The 22,681-nt window shown below is 49.0% G+C and overlaps 5 protein-coding genes across 5 annotated transcripts; 1 reads left to right on the top strand and 4 right to left on the bottom strand.

Moving 5' to 3' along the window:
* Positions 1 to 821: 821 nt before the first annotated feature.
* Positions 822 to 3,044, bottom strand: FSST1_000543 (and other transporter-domain-containing protein; the record flags this gene model as incomplete). The annotated part of the gene is made up of 3 exons (XM_083231705.1): positions 822 to 2,163; positions 2,216 to 2,494; positions 2,929 to 3,044. The coding sequence occupies 3 exons, from the start codon at positions 3,042 to 3,044 to the stop codon at positions 822 to 824; spliced, it is 1,737 nt and encodes a 578-aa protein (XP_083090725.1).
* A 3,258-nt stretch (positions 3,045 to 6,302) lies between these two features.
* On the bottom strand, positions 6,303 to 8,412 carry FSST1_000542 (FAD binding domain-containing protein; the record flags this gene model as incomplete). The annotated part of the gene is made up of 4 exons (XM_083231694.1): positions 6,303 to 7,857; positions 7,916 to 8,153; positions 8,241 to 8,309; positions 8,379 to 8,412. The coding sequence occupies 4 exons, from the start codon at positions 8,410 to 8,412 to the stop codon at positions 6,303 to 6,305; spliced, it is 1,896 nt and encodes a 631-aa protein (XP_083090724.1).
* A 2,624-nt stretch (positions 8,413 to 11,036) lies between these two features.
* On the top strand, positions 11,037 to 11,654 carry FSST1_000541 (uncharacterized protein; the record flags this gene model as incomplete). The annotated part of the gene is made up of 2 exons (XM_083231683.1): positions 11,037 to 11,573; positions 11,622 to 11,654. 2 exons carry the CDS (start codon positions 11,037 to 11,039, stop codon positions 11,652 to 11,654), a joined length of 570 nt encoding a protein of 189 aa, XP_083090723.1.
* Positions 11,655 to 12,215: 561 nt separating this feature from the next.
* On the bottom strand, positions 12,216 to 14,418 carry FSST1_000540 (MADS-box domain-containing protein; the record flags this gene model as incomplete). The annotated part of the gene is made up of 3 exons (XM_083231671.1): positions 12,216 to 14,036; positions 14,130 to 14,286; positions 14,363 to 14,418. The coding sequence occupies 3 exons, from the start codon at positions 14,416 to 14,418 to the stop codon at positions 12,216 to 12,218; spliced, it is 2,034 nt and encodes a 677-aa protein (XP_083090722.1).
* A 2,875-nt stretch (positions 14,419 to 17,293) lies between these two features.
* Positions 17,294 to 21,229, bottom strand: FSST1_000539 (histone acetyltransferase; the record flags this gene model as incomplete). The annotated part of the gene is made up of 4 exons (XM_083231660.1): positions 17,294 to 17,709; positions 17,768 to 17,985; positions 18,034 to 18,090; positions 18,255 to 21,229. 4 exons carry the CDS (start codon positions 21,227 to 21,229, stop codon positions 17,294 to 17,296), a joined length of 3,666 nt encoding a protein of 1,221 aa, XP_083090721.1.
* Between the last annotated feature and the right edge of the window lie 1,452 nt (positions 21,230 to 22,681).

Raw genomic sequence — 22,681 nt, 5'->3', positions numbered from 1 at the left:
GGAAAAGGCTGGACGCAGACGTTAAATAGTCAGGAGAAACAAGAGGTGCACAACTTGAGCAGTTCTGGGTGAACATGAACTGAACTGGACAGTAACAATGTTCGCAAGTATGGGAACTACAAGATGGAACACAGACAAGGTCGGTTGAAAGGGTACGCCTTTAAGTACACCTTTGGCATTGTTGGGTACCAGTGGACCGAATAGTGACATTGTTCCTAAGTCACGGAATGATTAGGAACTCGAACAAAGTCGAATATTTGCAGTGACGTTGTGCTCAACGGCCCTGTCTCTTTATGGCCATTAAGCACTAGACCGAATACAATGACAATGTATCCGTTACATCACGAACAGTTCGCGCACAGCTCATGCAGGTATGCGAAAATTATAACTCGAAGCCGAAAGGCAATCAGATTGATAATGCACTGTCCCTTCTGTAACCCAAGAAAATACATGGCCATGCGCCTTTACCTCGCTTCGCTTGACAATTAGCCGCTGCCCACAGGGTATCCGGGCATCCATTCATCGACGACATAAAGACACTTGACTCCTTGAAAGAATGATAAATCATGATACAAGTCCAAGAGCCAAGAGTGGTATCCTACCCAAATGCTCCCTACCGACAGTCCATAAACCCAAGCGGGGAGTGATTCAACCCATGTGACGTGGGTTAACAAACAAATAAACCATATAATATAAAATAACATTAACGCGTAAACCCCACAAACTCCACTTCGTCGTGAACTCCATCGCTGATTCCCTATGTGACGTTGAGGGTAAAAGACACGCTATATAGACAAACAAACAATTCGATGGCTCGAAGCCTAGTAGCTGAAGTCCACATTGGCCATTGACATGGCGGGTGGACCTTTGTTCTGGTCATTGTTGTTATTAGGCGGTAAACTGTTGTTGTTCTGGCTCACGGTAATGGAAGACGCATCTCCGTCACCCAATGTTGTATCTGCGCTTGATGCAGATGTTGTCGTTTGAAGTTCGTGACCAGCTGGAGGTTGAGCGCTCGGTGACCAACCATCGTTGAGCATCTGCTGGAAACTCCAGCTCGGTTCGAATGATTTACTGTTCCATGCATGGTTCACACGTTCGTACATTTCGTCGATCTGTTCCAGGCTGATCTTGCTCGTCTCATACACCATGCACCATACAAAGAAAACGGCCAAAATGCAAAAGGCGCCCCAGATAAAGAAGATTTTTGGACCAAAGGAGGCGTTGCCTGGTCCTGTGCCAACCAAGAAAGGCGCACCGTAAGCAATGCCAAAATTGAGAAGCCAGTTCGATGCTGTTGAAACGGACATGGCCTTTGCTCGGACCTTTAGAGGATAAATCTCAGAAGTGACGACCCAGACCACGGGGCCCCAAGATGCGGCGAAAAAGAAAATGTTGAGAGCACAAAAGGCGATGAGGATGGTTTGTGACGCTTTCTCGTAGCTTTGTCCTGTCGCTGTATCGAATGACGCCATAAGAAGTTGACAACCAGCCATACCAAGGGCTCCAATCATCAAAAGTCTTCGTCGGCCCCATTTCTCAATGACTAATAGACCTGGTATTGTCGATACAACGTTGATAATGTTGATAATAAGCGACTTGGTGTAAGGGCTTTCAACGCCGGCGCCGTCGAAAAATGATGTGCTGTAATACATTATAAAGTTGATACCGGTAAGTTGTTGAAGCATTTGGAGCACGCATCCAGTAAAAGTTCGTCGACCAAGATTTGGTGAGCCGATAAAAAGTTGCTTGTAGCTGTCGGGGCCTAATGTTAGTTCGTATTGATGGTTGGCAATCATTTCTTGCAGTTCGTCGACGAGTGCTGGATGGGTAATGTCGAGTCGTCGTAGCCGGCTAAGTGATAGGCCGGCGGCTTCGTGCATGCCCTTCTTAACAAGAAAGCGAGGTGTTTCTGGTAGCAACAAAAGACCGCCGGTGAGAATAATGGCCGGGACTATTTGAAGACCAAGAGGGATGCGGTATGCAGATGAGTTGTTGAGTTTGGAGGCCAGGATGTTAACAATAGAGGCGGCCAATAGGCCCAAGGTAATGGATAATTGATAGGCGCAGACGAGAGTACCTCGTATCCATTTGGGAGCCATTTCAGATTGATATAGTGGAACAAGAACAGAGATGAGGCCGACACCTACACCAGCAAAGAATCTGTAGACGGTTAATGATCTGATCCTCCCGACTCAGTTTAGTGGGAACATACCTTCCGACCAGCAACAAGTCAATATTATCAGCGGCAACTTGGAAGATGGCACCGACGCAGAAGATAGCGACGGCCAGAAGTAAAGTCTTGCGACGACCTAATGAGTCGCCGGTAGGTGCGGCAAGTAGAGCACCGAGGGCAGTGCCAGCACTTAGAATAGCGACAATGATAGATGAGTCTTTTGTGCATATGTCGATGGCGCCGTTTTCATCGACGCAATTTGTGTGTTTTCCGAACTGCTCCTTGAACTCTGTCATGGCAAGGATACCGTTGATGGCTCTGCAAAGATGGATAGTTAGTATTTGTGACTGAAAAATAATGTGACGCGATGAAGTGATTTGGTTATGCATGAGCGAATGCGGTTCAGGATCCAGCCGGTCGTTTTATCTTGACGAGTTCGCGAATATGAGTCGGTATCATTTCGAATATCAATATCGTACAAATCCATCTCGCATTTCCTCGTAGTGTTATCGACTTTTGTTGTTTAAGATAATGTGGTGATGGTATCGGCGTCATCCTCCGTCACTCAAGGTTCGCAGCCGTCGTCGCATCGTTAAAAAGTTAATCGTGAATATCCGTCAAAGCGTCAAAGAAAGTCCCTTAATTCGTCTCTTGTCGTCGGTTTCGTAGTATTCGATATCGCCGTATTTTTCCATCCGCAACACATTCCATTTCCAGCATCAAAAGATCAAGAGATTGGTGGTCTGTCTTACCCAGTATCGTAGCCGAACAGTAACCCGCCCGAGGCAACGAAGAGACCGACCATGATGGCCGGCGCCGACGAGCCCGCGACATTGTCGGGTTTCTGCCAGCCCATGGCAATGGCCATGGTGTCGGTGTTGAAGTCGTCAATCCAGGGTTCAGAGGTGTCAAGAGCGAAAGGCTCCGAGTCGGCGAGATTTTGGTGGAGGTTGAAGGGGTTGAGAGATCAACGGGGGGACATTGGGCGATTCCGTGTGGGTAATATTGGATGGCAGATGGCCACTGACTCTAAGTCTGTTATTTTCGCACTGGGTACCGGGTACTTGGGTTGGTTAAAGTCAATGCTCGGCTCTAGTCTTTTTGAGGAGAAGGGGGAAGCAAGTAGTACATGGGGTAGAAGTAGAAAGAAGAGAAGACAATAATTTATGCCAATATCATGAGCTGATAGTGAAGAGACGCGATGAATAATCTTGTCTTGTAATTCCGAATGTAAGAAAGTTAAGCTTGGTCCAGGTTCAAACCAGGTTCAGGTCCAGGTCCCAGGGAAAAAAGAAAGACAGAGGGAGGGGCAGGACAGACATGAATGCAATGGAGCTATGGAGTTCCGTCTCCAGACGCAGGAAACCGAAATGGAAGGGATCATCGCTCTGGGGTCTGCTAACCCATTCTTGTACAAGGTCAAGCATTGGCTCCCTGTCCTGCAGCCACTGGAACCTCGTCAAGCAATTTCAGTGGAGTCTCTTCCTCTCTGGGAAGAGCGTGGACTGGCTGAGCTAAGCGAGTCACAGTGCGCTCTCCCGCTATTGACGATATACATCATTTAATTTTCCCTCTCCATTCTATGTAGCATTACACAACAACAACTAATAACTCTCCAGGACATTTTATTTTTCGGATAGCACAACATTACGCACGCGTCTCCTTCCAGAAATCCGACGGGGAGACCTCGACTGTCTGGGCGCCACGAATCTGAAACTGAGTCACCTAGACACGGTCCTTGTCTGGTCTTGTGTTAGTGGATTCAGGTCAAGTTAAAGCAGCATCAACAAAATAATGGCAGGGAAGTATTCAGCTGTTGGTTTATTCCGCACCCGGTTAACCGTTGGCCTCTGTTAGCTGCATTCAAAGGTTGGTCAAATGGCGGAGAGTTGACTCCTTCAAGGATGAGTAGTGACTGGCCTGAATACTACTTCATATAGCAGGGGAAGGAGATTCCGCATTACAACTAATATCCTTGTGCTATAGTTCGTTCAGATCCAGGACAATCGATCCCGAGGTTCTGACTTGATACTATTACCATCTTCAAACCCATCAGCACAGCAGACAAACATACAGTACTGTTTATCAAAACTTCACTTCCAAATAAACTCAACCACGCCAAGAAACACAGTCAGAACACTGTACGTTACACCAGCCATTCAAGACACAACGGTGCCTCCGCCATGCAGCGCTTACCCCGGCCTAGCACCCCTTCCAACGGAACCGCATTCTCTACTGTACCAGCGAGTTTCTAGTCACTATCAGATCATAGCGCGGGTACCCCCAAGCTACGTGCGACTTTGCACAGTATGCACAGTCTCCAGCTCTTCCCCCGCAAGGGTCCAGTCTCGGGTACCGGTACTTGGCGACCATGATTTGAATTGAGCGAGCGTCGACCTTTGTGGGTATGATCAAGAACAAATGGTCATGCTATCAGGCAAACCGCATCCTTCCTTGAAGAAAAGTTCATGATTTAACTCAAAGACAATTGAATTACAAGCCACCCACGTTACAACGCGTTTTACAAGACCAGGAAACCAAACTCTCTACGATTTTATTGATGCAAGCTCCAAAGTGGCTTTGCGAGCTTTCAAAAATAAAAATGAAATGGCCTGATTGATCGACATGAACCAAAGCCCATTTTGCGGGTTCAGCCGCTCCTGTCAGTTCGGAAGCCGAAACAACAGCGGCAGATCAAAGAGTCCTTGACAAATTAGCTACAGTGACAATGGCAGTCTGCTTAATGTCCAATACATCGCCAAATAACGAGTTCCCTTATGGTCATGCGACGCTTTCTCCCTACTTGGCGTCTAGGCAGATGTGAGAAGCCGTGGCTTTTAGTGGCTTGGTCACTCTACATCAGAGGCTACAGAAGAATGTGTCCCGAACGGGAAGCTTGCAAGGCTACTTGCATCCAACTCAGAGAATTCAGACGAAACAATGTGACCGAGGTACTTCTCTTGATATGGACAATAGTTCCAAGCTGAAGTTGAGATATATCCTACAGCATTAACAGCAGAGATATACGACATCTCTATTCCAACATTTTACTAAAAGCAATATCATTTCCACCATTTTATAGCTTCACATTCCATTTATTAAAGACAAGTCAGGTACATCGGTCTTTTAACACGTGCTCGGCGTAACTTTTTGCGGGGTGCAGCAAAAAGTACGGGGAACAAGGATCAAAGACCGCAAGGCCGAACACCCCCTTGACAGACAAAGAAATGTCAGAAATGCCGCGCTGATCATCTCAGACGGCTGTCATCTTCACGTGGATCATTAATCGCAGCATGTCAGATTCTATTTCGTGCGCGTATAGTCATTGACATGATTACCCTTGGCTGAGCGGATACGAAGCGAGATCTGACCAAAGGATTGACCTGTACTACGAGATTTACCCTAGACCACAAGTTCTGCAGTACGGAACTTCAAAAGCCAGTTTTATTTGGGCGGCTGGACATATCAACTGAGCTAATTATCATCAAAGTAGCTGGTTTCAGCAGGTATTCTCAGCTTGTGCTCATCGCGATCGAGAGTGTACTAGGCTGCTCAAGATCCAACAACTCTATGAGGTCAACAACGGAAGCAAAGTCTGACCTCATTGATGATACCTTTCATCATTGCAACGCTTCACCCGTGAATCCTACACGAATACTTGACCAAATGCAACGTTTTCTCAGGGCCGCGTGGTAGTGTAACAAAAACCATTCAAGGCGAAACAAACTTTCCCTTCCCATCTTGATCGTCAGGCACAAACACAAAAGGCCCTTACAAAAAGACCGTCGTGGTACATGTACTATGCCAAGCCACTCCGTTGATCAACGTCAAGCCGCAAACTATCATACCAGAGGACAAACAGATCACAGAGTTTTACTATAGGGGTAATTCGTAAATGGGTAAAATATCTTTGGTAAATTGTATAAACTAGATTGCAACCAAGCTGCATGCATCCCGCCTATCAATACATTACAAAAAAAGTTCCTAGACGCCTAAATTGCCAAAAAGCCCTTTTTCGGCCATGATGGTTACTCGCACAAAAAACGAAACTGCAAAAAGTTCATGGCGGCTTTGCTCTTTTGATTGCCGCGTCACCGTCGTTACATCAAGTATCTCCACATAGCCTCTAAGGCTCGAGAGTAACCTCCTGGCCCTTGACGCGGCCGATGACCTGCTGGGGCGCGTACTTGGGGATGACCTCGTCGTCGTGCAACATCTCAAACTCCTCGGTCGCGTCGCGGCCCATGAAGTTCAGGATGGCCTGCACGCCACCGGGGTGCTCCTCGAGCCAGTCGCTCAGGTCCAGGACGACACCCTTGACAACGACCCAGACGTTGTCCTTGGTGTTGTGCTCTGCGATCTCCTCCATGGTGTACTCCTTCTCAGGAACCTTGAAGGCCTTGGGGTCGTTGGGCTTAGCAGCCTTGGCACCATCATCCTTCACGGGGTTGGGACCGGCGGCAACGCTGGCGTGCTCGTCGACCTTTGAAGGAGCTCCGGAGCCGGAAGAAGCGGCGCCAGGAGCACCCCAGGAGACAGTCACCTGGTTGGGGATTGAAGGGTCGAGGTGCAGAGAAATCTGGCCAACACGCTCAGCGGCGCTGCCAGCACTACCCTTGAGGGCGTTCTGGAAGAGGTAGTTGCTGGCAGTGTCACCAGCAACACGACCGTAGACAACACAGCCGAGAAGAGAAGAACCACCAAGACGGTTGGCACCGTGTACACCACCAGCCAACTCACCACAGGCATAGAGACCGTCAAAGGGCTCCTTGTCCTGGTTGAGGACCTGAGCCTTGTCGTTGATCTCAATACCACCCATGGTGAAGTGAAGAACGGGCTCCATGACAGCGACGTGGAAGTCGTCGTCAACGTTGACGGGCAGGTTGTGGAAGAACTTCTTGCCCCAGGGGTCCTTCTGCTTGCCGTCGGCAATATCGTTGTAGGTAGAGAAGGTCTTCTGGAGGTGCTCGGGTGTGCAGCCGATCTCCTTGGCAAGCTCCTTACCGGTCATCTTCTTCATGAGACCACGGCCAGAGTAGTGACGGGTGTGGAAATCAAGGACCTTGGATGCCTTGGAGTTGAGAATAAGTCGGATGGGGAACTTGTCCTTCTTCTTCTCATCCCACATCATGCCGGAGACGTAGTCACGGTGACCAAGCTCATCGCAGAATCGGTCACCGTCGGCGTTGAGCAGAAGACCACCCTCACCACGGAGAGCCTCAGCAGCGAGGAACTTCCACTTGGAGCCGGGGTCCTTGGGGTCGACAAGACCTGTGGGGTGGACCTGAACCTTGTCCATATCGATACCGTTACCACCGATGGCCATAACCATCTTCTGGCCGTCACCAGTGGCGTGTGTGCCGTTTGTGGTGGCAAGGCCGTAGGTATCGGGGCGGTGCTTCTTGAGCAGAGAAGAGTCGGAGAAATCAGCGGCGTAACCACCAGTAGCGAGGACGACAGGGCCATCGACGGAGACAATCTCGCCGTTGTGCTCGTACTTGACACCAGTAACCTTGTTACCCTCCTTGTTAAGCTCGGTGACGCGAGCCTTCTTGACGATCTCGACGCGGCCGGGTTCGCTCTCGGCAAGCTCCTCGAGGCGCTGCATCAGGGCGTAGGTGATGGCCATACCGGGGAACTTGGCATCGTGTCCTCGGTGGGTTCGGGGCTGGGAATGGCCACTGGAACGGTTGTTAGCAAACTGTCTTTGATTTATAGCTGATAGCAAATTAAACATACCCGAGACGAGAAACGAGAGTGAGGTCGAGGTTGAACTCATCCTGGAGCCACTCAACGGCAGCAGCAGACTTGTAGGTGAGGACCTTGATGAGGTCGGGACGGGCCTTGTCACGGGCAGACTTGAGGGTATCATCGTAGAACTGCTTGACGCTGTCGGGAATGCCAGTGTCGACTTGCGTTCTTGTGAGAGCACCGTTGATACCGGAAGTAGCCTTGGTAGAGTTTCCACCGAAGAAACCTGCGCATGTTAGTCAAGTTGCGCTGCTTGGACCAAACCCAGGCGCTCAAATGCGCTGAGGGCTATCGGTTCGGTTCGGAGACTTACCCTGCTTGTCGAGGACAACGACGTTGCCGCCAGCCAGGTAGATGGTGTGCGCAGCAGAAAGACCAGAGACTGAATACGGGTATTAGTATGGAATGATTCGGCCGCGCGAAGCGACTTTGAGCATCATTGTCAACTTACGGCCACCGCCTACGACAATTACTCTAGGAGCCATTGTTGTGTATGTGTATTGTTATGTGGAGGGTATACGAGGAAGAGAATGATTCAAGACACAGCAGATTAGACTCCCACGCCAATGGAGAATACAAAAAAGAGAGAGATGGAGATTGAGGTGAGAGTGTTGATGAAGGAATTAAGAGAACAAATCCAAAAAAGAAAAGGTTGGGGAAAGGAAGAGAGGATCAAGGACAAGTCTTATTTAGTCGATGCGATCCATGCGACTCGACTGGACTGGACGCCCACAAGGCCGAGGGGCAAGATCCTTGGCCTAAGGCGCAGAAGCCGAGGTCGAACCATGACCATCCCCATGATGACCTAGCGAGCGAGCGCGTGCAATCCAACCTGCCCATCCATTTCTGACCATCTGAGTTTAACAATGATAGTCGATCATAAGAATCAAGTACTTAAAAGACACTATAAACTGCTACAAATCATAATTTGACACTGTACATCTACTTTGTTGCCACTCTGAATTGTTATAAAGTCTTTTTATTGTCTTGATCTTGCCTGTCGCGAACAAATACTTGCGGGGAGTACCAAATAACAGGCGCAAATCAGATGTTGGCATTTTCTCAGCAGGTCCAGTCCAGGATTGTTCCCCGGAAGCGGCTCTCATACCCACTGAGACTTAGCGTCCACCCGCCTGTATCCACCCCCGCTACGGGCTTCAAGATTTGGGGATTGGGGGAATACTTGGGATATGGTATTGCACTGGCATGGCATAGCTTCATGATGTTGCTCAGTTGGGTTAGAGAGATTGAGCTGTTGTCCAACCTGATGAGCTGAATCAAAGGCACTATCCAGTTATTCTGACAGAAAATTCTCCAATATCGCATCCCTCGCCGTAAGCTACGCCGAAACACCACCCGCTATATCCCCGGCGACCGGGCAACCCACCGACTATGGCCTCTGATGTGCCGAGGTCTCCGCTACTCTAGGAGATGAGGTTCGTGTGGGGGAAGCTAAGGAATAATTCCTGACTTGGCAGTATCACAGTTCCTGTTTCTGGATTGTGAGCAGGGTCGTGTCGAATACCATCAAGTGTTTTGTCATGATAACACGTGGTATTGACCAGGCGTTTCACTATACATATTCATATTGCTGATGCTCTGACAATAACACGAGCATGTGAGAAAGTCTTCTCCTCACTTTCTCTGTCTTTGACACCCTCCAAAACCACCAATCATACCTCCCTTCTCCAAACCCCACACAACCGGACTTGTGACCGACCGTCTCGGCCAAGTAACCGGATACCTATCAATGGCTAAATGATGCTTCTTGAGGGGGACACGTGATATAAAGTGGCATATCCCCCAGACTAAAGAGAGAGCAAAGTGCCGTCCAGTTTTCACATGTTTCTTTCGTACTTGAAGCATGCACATGAATCGCTGCATCTTTGATCATCCTACTCCATGACGCCCATGCATTTGAGCATGCCGCCATTTTCCCCACGCTCATGACTAAGGTGCAATAACAAACATTCTTCAAGAGGCTTGTGACAGTCAGATCTGGTCAGCTGGTCTCGTTTTCTTTTTCGAGGCTTACCATTCGTCTTTACCTCAGATCAAGTCAAGAAAAAAAGCACGTGAAAGTCTTTCTCTCCTGGTTTCAGTTCAGTCCTTGCCGCTGAAGCGAGACACTACAGTTTTTGAGTTTTCCCCGGATTCTACTGCATCATCTGACCCCAGACTACGCCACTTCTCACTGCTTCGTTTTCCTCGGCCATTCTGACTTGAGTTCTGGGGATGAAGCTGACTCATCCGGAACTTTCACATGTGAATGCTCATGCATGTGAGATGAATTAATGCAACTTCATTTTGGAATAGCCTAAAGGTCCAAATTGAATAGCATGAATTGACTTGTCAAGTCCGTCCTTTTTGCATTTAGCGGTCAACCTTTCCAATATCCTGGGGTCGTAGTAAAGACAAAACGTCGCTGTTATACTCGAGATAGATAAATACATATTGCCCTATCATGTTGCCTTGTTGCAGTCACAAACTACTTCACGGCACCAAAATAACACCAGATGTTACAACGTTGAACTGTTAACGGTGAAAGCAAAGCCACAAACGAGCTTCACAAGCCAGAATAGACTCGAGCATACTCCAGAAGCGAATGCTGCGCGATCAACTCTAACCTTGGAAGATGCTGTATTGTTGGCAGATAACACAGTCTGAGGCTAGTCAATATCTATTGATCTCTCATCTGCAATGAATATAGTCCATATAGTCCATCTGCATTCTTTCTTCAGGACCCTTACCCCAATGGAAGGATCTGTTCCAAACCTGACCTTCTCAAGTTGTCCGGAAAACAATCCACCTTGACTTGGCATGTTCCGTAACGATGCTTCCCACAACGCCATTGCCAACAATCCTTTTTAGGAAAAAAGCAACCATATTTCTAGTTGAATCACTTTAGCGTTCTTCTAAGTATCGCAATTACTTCATGTGTGTACACCGCAGGCGACGACTCTTCCATCCTTGATTCACTTCAACATTAATGTTATATGATTGGCCTACTCAGACCCGCCCCACCTCCACATGATTTCTCGCATCACGTCCCTCCTCTCATGACGTACATTTTTTAATATTACTTTAATCTTACATTTCCATCAGCAACATGAAACCTCTTACCACCCTAACAGCCCTAATAAGCCTCGCAACATCCTCACAAGTCCCTCTCAACGGCCATCTGCCTATAATGCCTTCCTCCGACTCTCCTTCAGTCCAACCCTCCGTCGCTCTCGGCGACATCCTAGGTTCCAACCGCGGCCTCACGTCCTTCTCATCCTTCGCGCGCATGCAGCCCTCCACCGATACGCGCCTCTCCGACCTATCCACCAACACCACCGTCCTCGCGCCGCTGAATTCGGCCGTCGATGCGCTTCCGCGCAAACCGTGGGAGCAACCTGCTGATTACGATGCGTTTGGCGCGGATGCGTACGAGGGTGATGGTGGACAGGATCGTGCAAAGGAGAATATGAGGCGCTTCGTGGAGGCGCATCTCGTGCCGGCTAGCCCGTGGGAGAAGGAGGACAAGATCAAGACCTTGGGCGGTAAGGAGGTTTGGTGGGTTGTCAAGGATGGGAAGAAGGTCATCATGCCTGATGAGGTCGAGGTTGAGCGTGTGGCCAGCCAAGTTGGTAATGGAGAGCTTGTAAGTTGATTGTCATTGATATGGAGGGAAATGCTAATCCGGTTGCAGTGGATTCTTAAAGGAGTTCTGAACTACGCTTAGAATTGCGGCAACACGAGTAATGATAGATTAATGATTATTGTACACAGCTCAGCAACAAGCCAGATACTACAGAAACAGGCTACAAATGCTTTCTTGCAGCACCCAGCGTAATAGAGATAATGGACTTGGGGTTTAAAGACAATACCACAGCTCAATCTGAAGCTGGTTCACTCAGTATATTGATTAGGTCAACATATTCGTCGCCGGTATCATCTAACCATACTCCCGATCAAAAACACCATTCGGACAAAAACAAATTAACAAATCACAAGAACACCCGCAACAAACTTCCATATTTTCCATCATACAGTGTGTTCGAAACATATCAACCCAATGCATGATTCTATTTTCACACCACGAGACTTCAGGGCTGCGGGCCCAAAAAAGAAGCGGAAACACAGGCATGATTGCCTCGTAAACAAGAGACTGAGGCCACAGATGGACACTGACTAAATTGATGACGTTTCATGACTGGCATACAGAGGCCAGCCTATGATGCCCTGTCGATTGAAGCGTGTAACGGAAAGCACTTTTGTATGGGGGGTAAACGACGAAAGACGATCATTCAATCTTGACCCTCTTTGCGTCTGACTCCTCTGTAGCCTCACTCTGGGCTGTGGCTCCCAACTCGGGAGTCTTTCGTTTCGTAGCAGTGGAACCGCTTATACCGACACTCAAGTTTTGTGACGAGGTTCCATTGGCATTTGACATAGTCTCCTTTATTTCCTTCAAGATGTTGGAATTTGCATTTGGCGTCGTGTTCAAGGCATCATCTCTGAGGAAGCTAGGCCCTGAACCAACAACTGGGGTTGCAAAGTTCAGCGGACTAGGCAGCGTATTACTGTCACCTCCCCGGAAGTTCCAGTCCGGATAGAAGCTACTTGGACTCGGCAGAAGTTCATTTGTCAAGAAACGTGATGGCAAGGCAGAGACAGGAGTTTCACCATTCACATTCTGCTGAGGAGGCGGCCGGGCAAAGGGATTTGGTGGACCAGTAGCACCTGCGGACAATATTGTTGACGCAGATGGAGAGGGAGGAGGAAGCACGAGCGACGACTGCGAGTTGTGCCGTTGGGGCACTTGTGTAGTGGGTTCGGTAAGATTTCGCGGAGAGTTTGACTCGGCAGTTCGTGCGCTACCACCGCCTTCTGACCCGCCATCGGGAATCTGCACCGTTAGACGGGGACCACGCGGTCGGGCTCCACCAGGGCCGCCAGGGAGCTTTGCACTGTTTGAACGTGAAGGCGGCGTTGGCGCTGATTCCGGTATCGACGACAACGACCCAGTTCGCTTTGTATCAGTTTGCGTGCTTGCGCGCTGGGGCATATGAGGTGACGATTTGGACGCGTCAGCGGCCCGGTTCAATGCAGCCACATCTACCGACTGAGAACGGTTTGCGGCGTTGGCGGCATTTGCAGCGGCAGCGGCAGCAGCCGATTCTGATTTGACAGATTCTGATGTAAAAGATGCAAGATGCTGTGACAAGATGGACCGGTTTTCTTCAATGGGCGTAAAGATACTGTGCGTTTTCCTTTGAGGCAGCTTTTTGATAGCGCTGTCCGTATTCAGTAAAGGCGGTTGAGGGCGTTCATGTGGTTCAGTCTTGATTTCTACAGGAGGAGGCGGCGGGGGCGGAAGATCTTGCAGGCGACGTTCAGGCTGGGGTGGCGGTGGGGACATTTGCGACAAGTTCGAAGTGGGATGTTGCTGATTCGGCTGAGGTGACGGTGTTGGACGTGCGGGAGCTTGGATTCCTTGAGACGGCGGCTGCGAAGTGTAAGCTGGAGGCATTGGCGAAGGCATCGGTGATCTGCGATCTTCCATATACGCTCCTTGTGGATGTGGCTGATGCTGTGGATGTTGTTGATGTTGTTGATGTTGTTGATGCTGTTGATGCTGTGGCATAGAAGGAGGCTGTTGGTGGTACGCATATTGCTGATGAGGAGCATGTTGAGGAAGCAAACCAGAAGGAGGATGAGGCGAGTTGTAGATCGGAGGAGTAGCCATATAATTCATTCCAGGATGTTGAGGACCAGGTGGAGGCGGAGGTTGAACCATACCGGGACCCATTCGGCGCATGTCGTTTCGTGATGTCGGTCGCGAGCCGATTGACGGCTGTGGAGTATGTGTTCGCTGAACAGGGTGTCCGGGATGTGCTTGGAAAGGACCGCCGCCATTACCGATAGGTGGTGAAGCTGAAGGTGTTTGATGTCGGATCTGAGGAAATGGAGCTTGGAGCTGTGAATAAGGATGAGGAGGCATCATTTGGTTCTCGACCGCTTCGGGCCCATGGGGAGGAGTACCGTCGCCTTCCTCTTCATCGTCGTCATCGTTTCCTCCGTTGAAGTCGGCGGGACCTTTGTGTTCACTTGGGCCACCATGCTAGTATCTGTCAGTACGCCGTGCGGGAACTCGCCGCGCTTTCGCCCAATGTCCTGATATTGGGTTGCGACAGGCACTATGAAGTGGACTCACATATTGATATCGGTGGATGAGTTCTCGCATATCCGCTGACGAATATTCGTAAAGCTTCTTGTTGTTGCCAAAGATGAAGACGGCGACATCGACGGAGCAGAGGACGGAAAGCTCATGGGCCTTCTTGAAAAGACCACCCTTTCGCTTCAAAAAGGTGCTGCGTGCGCCAGTTAGTCGCGAAACTTCCTGATATACGGGGCCAGATATTTAATGGTGACCCAAGTATCACTTACACAGAGCGATTTCTGTCATCTTTGATCGCTTTGATCTCGATCTTTCTTCGTCCCATGTTGAACGGCTGTGCGTCTCAAGTTGGAGAAATGTGTCGCGTTTCCACGCGGGGAATTTAAACGGTCGCGGCCAAAAGGACGATGAAATAACCGTCAGAGGCGCCAAGCAGTGGAGTAAGGTGGGAATTAGAACGGGTCGCGCAGATCGTCGCAAAAGAAAGGAGTTGACGACAAGTGGTAGCGAGACAAGTCGGACGGTTGGGAAATGCTCAAGTCGAAGGCGCGGCTGTGGTCGTAATCGTAAGCGAGAACAAAGGATAGTTAAACGGCGTGCGTAATGTAGATTCTGCAGGTAGCGTCGCTCGAAAAGGGCGAAAAACGTCAAGTAAACGCTCGATGGGTAAAGCCGTGAGAAAGAGGAGCAGGTTGGGGTGAGATGACGAAGGCGGCTGTCGCGGTGACCGTAGAAAGGTAGTTCGAAGATTAAAAAAAAGAGAGTGGGAGAGGGAGAGGATTTGTCGACAGAAGCAAAATGTGGTTTGGCTTGCTTAAAGCTGGGACAAGCCGAGACCTTCAGAGATGTGAGGTGAAAGGACCTCGAGGTCGTTGGAGACCTTTGTAACTTAGTGGTCGGCACCTGGTGGAGGGGTACCTGTTGCAGTAGCGCGTTGACGGTATCTCTTTAAGCTTGGCCTTTTGGTGGTAATTGGTACCCTTTTTAGCCTTGGGGAGAGATGAGAGGAAAGAACAAGATGAGTGACGCCGACATGCGAGTCGCGTAAATCATGAGATTCGTTGTGCGGGAGGAAGATGCGAGTTCCAAAGAGCCGTTGCGACAAGTAGGTACTTTAGAAAGTTTCGAAGATCCTTTGCGCGACGCGCGACGCGAAATAAAGGTAGATAGAGGCTGAAGTCAAAGATGATGACGATCTGGCGCTTGAGCTTCAAGTCGCAATTAAGGAGTAAGGAGCACACAATTAACCCCAAAAGTCGAGTTCATCAAAGACCAAGGACGATCTGATAGAAGGTCGATTGGGATGGGGCTGAATCTGGCTGGCGTCTGTGGTTGGGATGGGGGATGATGGGCTTTTTCTAATAATAGCCCAACGGATCGTGTTCACTCTAAATGTACTCGTGCGTGATGGAGAAGAGGGACTTGGGACGGGAAAACGGGAGTGGGATAAAAAAAAAAAAAGAAATGGAAGCAAGCATGGAAACTCGCGGGACCTCCTTGCTTAGCTAAGTCGTTTCTGATTGGCTGGTTGCTACCGTACTCACCGTCGTGGTGGGCTTGGTGGGCCAGGTTACGGCACTCGAAGCCCTGGAACAGTCCCCTAAAAAAGGCACCAACGTTGACAAGACAGGAGAGTCAGACCAGGGCCCTACCTAAAGCGGGCAGCTGTTTAACCAACCACCTACTTTTTAGAAATTACTTTTCTCTTTCTCCCTTGCTTTAGATGTGCAGTCGATGATGTAGTATGATCTCAGCCTCTTAGTAGAGATGAATCACGAGTCTAAGTAGTTCTCTTTGTACGTCAGAAAAGGCAACCTCACGTCAAAGACAACCTCGAATGAATATCAAGGCTAAAGCACAACACAAATCATGAAACAACAAGCCCAGGGCATAATCCTGGCTCATGTCAACGGAAACAACACGTCAACTAGAGCAAACAAGGCTAAAGCATCCGTCCGTCTAGATTTCGCTTCCCATCTTTCCACGCTTCATGCGGATGGGATGTGCCTAGCCTCCTTTGTTCCCACCCTTTTCACTGCAACTTCTTTCGTATTCGACTGCATCTTTGAGGAGATTGAGAATGACTGGTTTCTATACCCTGTTTAACAGTATTTGCTGCTAATTGATCATGTGTCTTGTTGTAGATAAACTTGAAGCTTTGTCTCTTTAACTGTGGAGGGCCTGATAGAACCCTTGCGGGTAAATTGAACAAAGTCGAGTGTATCCATGATAACCAAACTCGTTTACTTGATCAGTTCTACGGCTCTCAGCGTTTCCGCTATCAGATGTCAGTGTTCCCTCGTGGTAGATCCGGGCCCTAGTTTAGTTTCCAAGCATGGTTTTCCTGATTCTAAAAATACAATTATGCATAGCAGCCTCACCCAGGACATGCATGAAGCTCCCCTCACCCTCAATCCCTACCACCCACCTGGCTATCTGGGCCAATTAACCCGGTTTCTGAGTGGACCAAGCGAAATGGGGGTTAATCTGCATTTCACATTTTGCCCACTTCTGAGACGTGAGAGGTCGGTCCAACTCCCCCCGTTTAACTTGAAGCACTACGTTCTCTCACTCAGAAGCTCGCCTACGTGTGATAGACATCTTCACCGCATATCATGTCGTGGAGCTTCTCGCTAAGCATCATATCACGTCGCATCAGTATCACGGGCTCAGCCCCCCGGGACGGCTAACTTCCGCTACGGGATGCATCAGAATCCTGTTGAGAGCCGAGCTCAATGCTCATCATCAACTTGTAGAGATAACATGTCACACACCCCCACAATCATGAAGTTAGAAACACAAACGGCATGCAAGTATGATAGTTTGGATATTCTATTAGCAATGATAGTTGACTGCTGTCTCAGTCTCTCGGTATAATGCAATGCCGTCGTCGCTTTTGGTGCGGCCCTTTTCCATGAAGCAATCCCCCAACTCCATTCCAATGCCATCAACCTTTGTAAGTAATACAGCCCAAAGAATAATAAACATGTAGCCTTTTTTCTCCCTTTTGGTTCAATTCCCATTACCAGTCGTTTATATCGGTGATCCAGCCGCGCCTCCGGGGGCATTGTAGTTACCAAAACCTCCATGCTCAGCAGCGCCGTTGTCTGCCTTCATCGTACCGTTAAGCAAAGGACATAACCTTGAGTAAAAAGTTAGTAAAGGGTTTTAAAGAAGATGTCTTGTTAGGTTTGGCGTATTCAGCGCCAGCCCTTCCCGTTTCGCCATTTCGGCGTGGGGTTCTTTTGTTCTCGTCGTATACGCTCGAGTTCGCGCAGAGCACGCTTGCGTTCTGCTTCGAGGTCTCTTTTTTCTTTGCGCTGGCGCTGTAGTTCTTCTCTGGCCTCTCTCTGTGCAGCTCTTGCTTCTTCTTGCCGCTTGGCTTCAGCAGTTCGTTCAGCCTGTCGCTTCGCACGTAGCCGCTTGACTCTAGCAGCCTCTCGCATGCGCACCGCTTCTCGTTCAGCGCGCTCAGCTTCTCGTTCAGCAGCTCGTTGATCTTTGTCTTCCTGGTCGGCAGCAGCTTTGGCTTCCCGAGCCTTGTCCTTGTCGCACTGTTGCATGAGAATCTGCATCTGAGTCTTTTTCGCTCGTTGTTTCTTTGTCGTCCCATCCACTGAAAATCCAAGCCAATCATACGAAGCACGGGGGGGAAATGAAACAAAAGGAAGAACTGGTGAAGAAGGGGGGGTCATACTTCTTGTTGGTCTTGATGTGACCGACTTGGCCACAATTGGCACACTTGCGGGTTGTTCCAGTGGGGACTTTATCGCCATTGACACTGGGTGATCCGGCGTCGCCTGCGCTAGCCTTTTGATGAAGCTCTTTTTGTTGTTCTCGAGCTTGTCGTCGGGCCTTGTTCTTTTCGAGTCGCTCCAGCTCCTTCTTAATTCTGCACAACTGTTAGTGATGATCATCGTAGGGCCAGACTAAAACATACCTAATGCCTGCAAGACGGTCGTGGTCGGCATTGCCCGTAGGGCGCGAGCTATATATGCTGTTGATAGATATACGTAAGCTGGTGCTCTGAACTCCAATCCCACGATGTCCATTTGCGAGCCAGGGGTGCCGACTCCGTATGTTCGTCGAGGTCTTCTAGATACGATACCCCTGTTTCTCTGTTGCTGGACTGTCGGGGTCGTGGTGGGTGGGTGCACATACTCTCTCATTTCAAGGTCCGCCTCTGTTCGCCGCTTCATATACTGCGAAATTACTACCGGATCGTGAACGATTTCGATTCGGCTCTGCGTGCTGCCATCGGGCATTCGAACGTCTCGAGTGATACGGATAGCGCGTTTCTGCTGTCGACTTGCGGAAGTCAAACCACTAATTTGGCTGGTACCGTCGTCGAACTGGGCTGGGGTCATTACTGATTGAACATTAAATCTGTCGTCTTCATCTTCGGTTACTGCGACGTCCTTATCGTCATGTTCCTGGCCGTCTGACAGAGTTGTCTTTTGCTTGTCCCAAATTTCTTTAATACCTTCCTCGTACATGGCTTGCTGCTTCTTGACGTTGTATGCGTGGCCACCATTAGCTCGCTTCTCACGCTCCATCGCATCTGCAGACGTAGCCAGAGGTCCTTGAACTGCCTCGATATATCCTCCCTTCATCGAAGTACGAATGAAAGAGAAACCAAGGCCGTGGCCTGTCGGATCTCCTTCACCGTGAAGCTGAAGCATAGCTTTTTGAGCACAGGCATCAATGAATGCCTTGGTCGTTTTCCATGGTGCCATCTTGTCAGCGAGAGTTTCTTCTTGTTTTTCTTGTTGCTTCTTGGCACCCTTTGTAATTTTGCTGCCTTCATCATCGACATCTTCTTCCTCGCCTTCCGCGTCATTGTTCTGAACATCCTCCTCCAGGGAAGCATTTCGAGGGTCGTAGCCAGCATCTTCGAGTTCCTTAATACCCAGCTGCATGGCATCAAGAAGACAAACTTCCTCAGGCTTGATCATGGACCGTATTGCGCTCTCGTCGGGTAGTATCTCTCCAGGTTTCAGTCGCCACATGCCCTTCTCGCCACTCTCTCTATCATATTGAAGAAATTCTTTCAGCTTTTGACGATTCTGAGTGTCGGTAGAGTCGGCGATGTGCTTAGTAATGTCGGACAGTTGACAGTTGTCGGTGTCGCTGTGTCTGATCATACGAAATGCGAGCATCTTCATCCTGTTCTTGGAAGCGTTCGTAACCTTGCGGCTATGTGGGCCAGGAACTTCGACTGAGGGGAATTGCTGTCCAACAACATAAAGGTGATCGATTTTGTGCAGAAACCACCTGGAACCTTGCTCTCCAGTGGTGCTGCGCACCACAAGAAAGTCGCTGCCCCTTGGATTGTGTTTGAAGACGGGAGCTCGATACATCTCATTGTGCAGTGTCGGTACAGTCTCTCCAGGGTCGACGGTACCGAATAAGGAGAACGGTGAGCGATCTTCAGGGAGAAGCATGCGATACTCTCCGAGATCCTGTTTGGGTAGCTGCTCGTCCTCGCTGGTGTCCTTTCGGCGGTAGTAATTGATCAAGCGGTTGCCCATACCAAAGCTACTGAGTACTCGTGGACGCTGCTCACAATACTCGTACAGGACAGCAGTAGAGTTGTCGTTGATGCTGAGATCCTTAGACTTGAGGAAGACCTCGTGTGCTTTACCCTTCATCATCTTGCGCTTCTGGTGCGCAGGCTTGTCAAACTTGATAATGTGACCAGCAAATTTCTTGTACCTGAAACGAGGACGATGGTACTCATCAGTTGTACCGCCAAGCTTGACCTTGTAATAAGGCCACGAGAGCTTGATAGCAGGCATACTATGCTCGACAGAGATATTACCGAGTGTGGCACGGACTTTACTCTGGTGATTCTCTTTCAAAGCTTCGTATGCCTCGTCGTTGGAAATATTGAATCGGTTGGCGACACCCCTTCCGAGATTGCCGTTTGCCATGCGCGTCAACTTGTTGTCTGTGCGAGGTCGCTTTGCGTTTCGTTGAAGATCCTGCGTTTCGATAAGCAAGTAAGGATCGCTCAAGTCTAGTTGAACACGCTTGGCACCTCTGCGAGTTGCGTCTTCGAAGTTGTCGAATGAAGGGGCGGCGTAGCGGGGGATTTCTGGTAGGCCAAGCTTGAGCGTCTTGCGCTTCTTTGGTCGTGTTGGTCCATCGTCACCAAGATCCATCAGAAACTCGGCATCCCATTCGTCATCTTGCTCCTCGAACGTTCGCTTTTGTGCTTGCTGCTTCTCTTGCTCGGCTAATTGTCGAGCCTCGAATTCAGCCTCAACTGTGGCAATTTGACTGCCCCAGTCTTCGCAGGCTAGTTCAATATCGCGGAGGCTAAAGCCAGCAACCGTTTCGGAATCGGAATCGAGATCGAGATCGAACTGGACGTTATTTTGAGCTTGATCTTGTTCGTTGAGACCGCAGTAGACGAGACCTCTCTCCTCTGCCTGTCTAGCTTTGCGGCTGATGGTAGCAGTGCCAGGGATGCGAAAGAGTTTCTCTTGATCGGGCGCGAGCTCGAGAGTAAGCTTGCTAGTAACAAGTTTCTTTGGCTTCTTTGTGGGCTTCTTTTCCTTCCAAGTAGCCTTTTTGGCTGGGAGGAGTTCACTCCATGTCAGAACGTGTCCCTTCTTGTAGGCAGGCCATGTAGCTTTGAGAAGGTCTTCGACGGTTTCGGCGGGGGCGGGGATATCAGGGTCTTGGTTGTCGAGATGAGGTTCGGGGTCGAAATTGATGCCAGGAAAGCTCAGGCCGACATCGGTAGGCTGGGTATCAGTGTCGGTATCGCGAACATGAGGCGCAGGAGAAGAAGGGCCAAGAATGGGATCAGGCGAGGATGGACCCTCTCCAAACAGGTCATCTGCGTCATTACTAGTGCCTCCATCGTCCGTGAGCCCAGGCATCTCCATGGAGACGCCGGCACTGGGTTCTTCTTCAGGTAAATCATCGTCGCTAATGTCCTCGAAGTCTTCAGCATCGTCGGCCTTGCCGGTCTGGTCGAATTCTACGGTATCGAAATTGATGCCAGCGCCGCCGGTATCCTGGGAATCTCCAAGAAGCTTTGCGATTTCGCGGTCATCGGCAGCATCTTGGGCTTTCCATTCGGTTTCATCGAAGGAGGAGATTTCGTTTTCGTTTTCTTGGGCCATGATCGCGGTGTCGCAACAGTTCGTGTCCGATCGCTTTAGGGCGGCGGCAGGCTTATGAGTCCTGGATCATAATTTTCTCGCGTTTTCGGTGACCGCGCGTCGTTTGGATGGTGGCGGGGGGCGTGGAAAGATGTATCGTGAATTCGTGAAGGAAATTTGTTGTCTCTAGATTGATCACGGTTGCTTTCTCGAGGAGAGCTGCTGAGAGGAGCGTGTTGTTAGCCAATCAAAGTAAATGGTCTGTGCGGGCAATTCGAGGTGGGGCAATATACCTGTGGCTCCTCTTGAGTTATTGTCGTGAAGCTCTATAAAGCATGAGACAAAAGTAATTTTTTAAACAAGTTTGTCTATTGTGGAAAATAGAGAAAGTGTGTTTCGTTTAACTTTCATCCGTGAAGAACGCGGATGGATTTGTCATTTTATAGACGATGTGCCGCAGGCTATGATTCACTGACGCAGCAGTCTTGGGGTGCAGAAATAAACAGTCTAAGAAGTCTGATCCAAGTAGCATAAGCTGCCTCTTAATTTTGTCCCATATACTTCTAGCATCTCATTTTTCTAATGCCCTGAGACAAAGGCACTTAAGCCAAAGTTAACGTTAAAGACAAGGACTTTTCTCAGCAAGGAATTATCTAGGCAGACCAGAAGTCTTGATCAAGGTACACTATTAAACGAGAAGCCATGATACCCTCTTGAGTAAGGATATTAGTAGAGAGCTCTAAATAAACTTTTGTAGATAAGATGACGCTCTGCTTGACCCGCAACCTTGACTTGCATCTAATTTTATAAGACAAACCTTATTGATTATTGCATTTGTAGATCGGATATTCTCTGGCCCAGAATGTGCAATTATTCTCTGTTCTGTTGAACTTTGTATCAAATCTTGGTGCGTTGGTTACCCTGTACTTGACCATGTCTGCACAATCTTGGAGGTAAATTATTTTTCTTATTGGAGATGGAATAGACTTGCCCAATGAGAATCTTTAATATGTCTGTTAAAGCAAACTCCATGCCTAATCACTATTCCTCTCCGTACTCTGCGGCTTTAAAGCCTCGACTTGTTGTCAGAAACAGACTAACTTGTCTCATGAGATCAAAAACAAAAGGCAGCACGTGTCAGTATCTACAAATTGGGTTAAATGGAATAGACATTGTCTTGTACACACTATAATGTTCAGTCGTAAAGGCAGCAGAGGTATAGATAGAGTATAGGATATCGCTATACCCATGGATAGTCAGTCATTGAGAAATGTTTAGTTATCCACAACTACACTATATATGGGGACAAATAAAGCCTTCCACCGACAGTTTTTGACAACATGTCCTGATATTGATAAGGATGTTGCCTTTTTGCTTTGACCAAGTCATCTCTCCTCAGCGAGATTGCCCCGTAAGGCCGAGTACCTTGCACGCACTTGAAGCCTCGTCTCGAGACCAGTGACCTCTAATTCG

Source organism: Fusarium sambucinum, chromosome IV (assembly GCF_050947815.1).
Source record: "Fusarium sambucinum isolate potato_lamoka chromosome IV, whole genome shotgun sequence".
Lineage (NCBI taxonomy): Eukaryota > Fungi > Ascomycota > Sordariomycetes > Hypocreales > Nectriaceae > Fusarium > Fusarium sambucinum.
This window is presented reverse-complemented; position numbering and strand designations above follow the sequence as displayed.